This window comes from Mangifera indica, chromosome 17, assembly GCF_011075055.1.
Source record: "Mangifera indica cultivar Alphonso chromosome 17, CATAS_Mindica_2.1, whole genome shotgun sequence".
NCBI lineage: Eukaryota > Viridiplantae > Streptophyta > Magnoliopsida > Sapindales > Anacardiaceae > Mangifera > Mangifera indica.
In genome coordinates, this window is record NC_058153.1 from 4372393 (window position 1) to 4376095 (window position 3703).

Here is a 3703-nt window from a genome sequence, read left to right on the forward strand (position 1 = left end):
TTCTGGTAAAATAGTTAATGTTTCAATTGTTAATGATTATAAAACCATTGATTCTCCGGACATAGATTGTTCTAAAGCATTTTGATTAAAGTGAGTGAATTAATTTTGCCTCCAGGACACTGGTTGTATGGGTAGGTCTTTGATTAAAGTCAGTGAGTTAAATTTGCCTCCAGAGACTGGATGGGACACATGAGGGACTGAGTGGATGTGAGCCAACGGAGGAAAGCTAAACAACATGGAACCTCACCAATACGGTTAGTGACCTCAAATGGCCCATGAAAATGAGAGGCTAACCTTTCATTAGGGCGGTTTGGCAAAGAGTGGAACAAGCATGGTTGAAGCTCCTAAAATGCTTGATGGCCTACAAATACCCTTGACTTTATGATAATTAAAGAAACGAAAGGATATTATTGGATTTGGATACCGACTTAATCTTGATATGATAATATTTTTAATTAGTCATAATCATCTGTCAAATAGTATTATAAAATGTCTTCTTTTATATTTAAGAGTAATAAATGTTGTGTCTATCTATTATAATTTTGATACAGTTTTCAATATAGTTAATTACTATAATAACACTAACAAAACGTTAAGTTAGAGTTGTCGTCAAATTAGATCGATTGGTACATAAAATGCTTTGGCGATCTCAAGTTTAAGGATTAAATTCATCTTCGTCCACTAGAGAATTTGTTTAATAGACATTAAAGTTACCAACTATGTGAAATATTTTGATTGGTCAATTTAGTAACCATATAGTCAACATACAACCATGTGTTACACTAGCTTATCACAAACAAACTCGATACATGAGATCTGGGTCTATCTTTCAATAAGAATGTTCAATATGATGATTACCCTATTGTATTATTTATGTCCTTAATTAGGATAACGATGAGGTTACGGGAATTTTTAAATTGAGCACCATTTATATATGTTTATATGGTTTTGCTGTCAATTGTCTTTTAATTATTGAAGATTGGTAATACTTTTTGTGGTGCAGGAATAACAATGTGGGAATATCTGAAATTCCATGGATGGATATGCGTTGGCTTGATTTAACCATTTTTGGTTTTATGCGATTTCTTCTGCCAAATGCTTCTGCTGTCTCTCTCTTTGCCATTGTCATAAATTGTTGCCCTAATTTATCTGGGGAGCAAAATTTTGGTAATATGTGTGGCCTTAAAGTCCCCACCAGGTTCAGTGCATCATTTCTACTTGGCTAATGATCAATTATCTCCCCAACTGTTGCACGTCTCTTCTGATATCCCTCTGGTCTTAAAATTGTTACCAGAACTTCCATTTTCTTCTCTCAAGAGAGATTGGTAAATAAGCCATATGTTTCGACAAGTTCTATATATCCTTTCATTTTATGTTTTGTTTAATATCAATGTAGGCAATATGCCTACCTAATTATGTTCCATAAGTTTGAAATAGATTCAATCATGGCTAGCCAGCAATATTTTCATCTTTATTGGGAAGATATAAAAACAATAGTTGAAGTTTATGTATATTATCACGCCCAAGGTTGGTAAGTTTGACAGAGGTTTGGACACACATGATTAATAGACGTGTTTAAGAGTGAGTGTATATCATTGCTGGTTTTGTAAGTGTGTTATTACTTGCTGGGTGCGCTCCAACCACTAGGTATACACAACATAGCTAAGGGATACATTTATGGGAGACTATATTATCCTTACATAAACTAATCAAAAACTAGAGTTGCCTTCTGATGGGTCTAAGTCCGAACAAAACAAGTGAACCATAATACTGAGGTCTGCAAGGCTGATTCTCGACAAAACAGTGTCATGGACGGATTGGAAATTTTAGCCTCTGACAATATGGATTGGTAAAATTTATTTAGTTTCTGAAGATAGTAAAAAACGACTGCTAGATGCAAGAATTCACAACTCTATTATTAGGATTTAATTATTTATAGACTCAGTCAAACCCAGTTATACTTTTCAACACAGCACCTAATTACAACATCCAAATCAAGGACAAAAAACTTAATCTCTGTGAATTAATGGATATACATTGAGAAGAAGACTCACATCTACTATGAAGCTTTACATCTAGGCAAAAAGATACTCACTCCCACAAGGCAAACAAACAAAGACGAGAACAAAGTTATATGTTATTCAACAAGACAAAATTTTCAGTAACTAAATTCGTTACAAATGGCTTCCAGAAACAATTTGTTCTTGCTTCTTCTTTAACCCATCTACCCGCCAGGCCTCTGATAATTTCCATAAACAAGATAAATAAAAAAACTCCAGTTCATATCAAACTTTATTATCTCATTACAACATCATCTCTACTGCTACTACCGGAGCTGGAATTCTTCTTGTTCTTTTTTTGGTTAATATTAGAGAGCCGAGTAATTCTCATATATATATATATGTAGTGTAAAGAGTCTAAATTGCAAGAATTCCAGTAGAGAAGATGTGATCTCTTGTGTAAGGGGAACTTGACATATCTGCAGACCTAGAAACCTCCGATCTGCACTGTTCTTTTCTCTCATCCATCATTATTTGTCTCGATCGGCACTCACTGCTACAAAATGCCTTCTCTCCTCTGTAAATTCATCAACTTCATGTTATTAAACATCATCATCATAACCGAGTACAGAATCAATCGTGAATAAAAGAAAAATTCCAAGTACCTGTACATGTATATGTCTTTGCCATGGAGTTTTTTCCTGCACAAATTACAAGAACTCATAAAGTCTGAAGTGGGGTAAACTGAAATCTCTTCCACAACAACTCTCGCCGGCGATTCCTCAATTATTCTACCATCTCCGCCGCTTCTTTTCCGTTCACCGCCGTCGTAGTAAACCTTCGTGAAGGACTTATTTGGTTCGTAACAAGTCACATAAGTATAATCCTCCAAGCTCTCCATCTCCACATCACATCTATCACAAGCTCTGCCTGATGAACTCACCGGAATCGGACTCGATTTATTCAAACCTGCTGGGCTAAACACAGCACCCCCATCGCCATTACTACTGCACTTATCCAGTGCAGCAACAATTCCCAATCCAACCCCACCTACATCATAACATTTTACACCTCTTGGCGACTGAATTTTCAAGTCTAACGGGCCTCTCGGACTGGAACCCATATCCAAAAAACTGGTACGGTTGCGAGAAACCAGTAAAGCCGAGAGCTTTCCGATGACCGGACGGGGTCTGTTGCCCAACATGGCTGAAGAATTTTGATGTAGCAAGAGAAGAAAGAGGAGAGATGTCAATAAATCTCTGCAAATTGCTGAGGGGGGGCTTTAATTTATGAAAGAGCTGGAGTGGGTGGACCTAGCTCATTGGCTTGGAGTTTGGAATTTTTTTTATAATTTTATTTATAAATAATAATTTATCATTATAAAATAAAGTGATTAAAATTTAAAAATAATAAGATATTTAATTATATTATAATATATTATTATTTAAATATAAAATTATTTTTAAAAATTATATAGGTAATTTTATTAATATGATTATAATTAAAATTTTAATTATTTAATAATAATATTAAAATATTTTTTTGTGAGTAGGGTAGCTTTTATATTGTCTTTTTCTAATGATGAAGACTCGCTGCTAATTTTACTTAAAAAATAGATTCCTTTAATAGTAGATACGTGGCACTTTTCTTCCTACTCTCGATTATTACTCAATTGCCCGACCCCACTTTTGAATGTCCTGTCG

General features: G+C 34.6%; 1 protein-coding gene across 1 annotated transcript; it reads right to left on the bottom strand.

The window, feature by feature from the left end:
- Positions 1–2115: 2115 nt before the first annotated feature.
- LOC123200934 (FCS-Like Zinc finger 13-like) lies at positions 2116–3263 on the bottom strand. The gene is made up of 2 exons (XM_044616322.1): positions 2666–3263; positions 2116–2577 (listed from the first exon to the last, which is right to left on the bottom strand). Exons 1-2 carry the CDS (start codon positions 3202–3204, stop codon positions 2418–2420), a joined length of 699 nt encoding a protein of 232 aa, XP_044472257.1. The 5' UTR covers positions 3205–3263; the 3' UTR covers positions 2116–2417.
- Between the last annotated feature and the right edge of the window lie 440 nt (positions 3264–3703).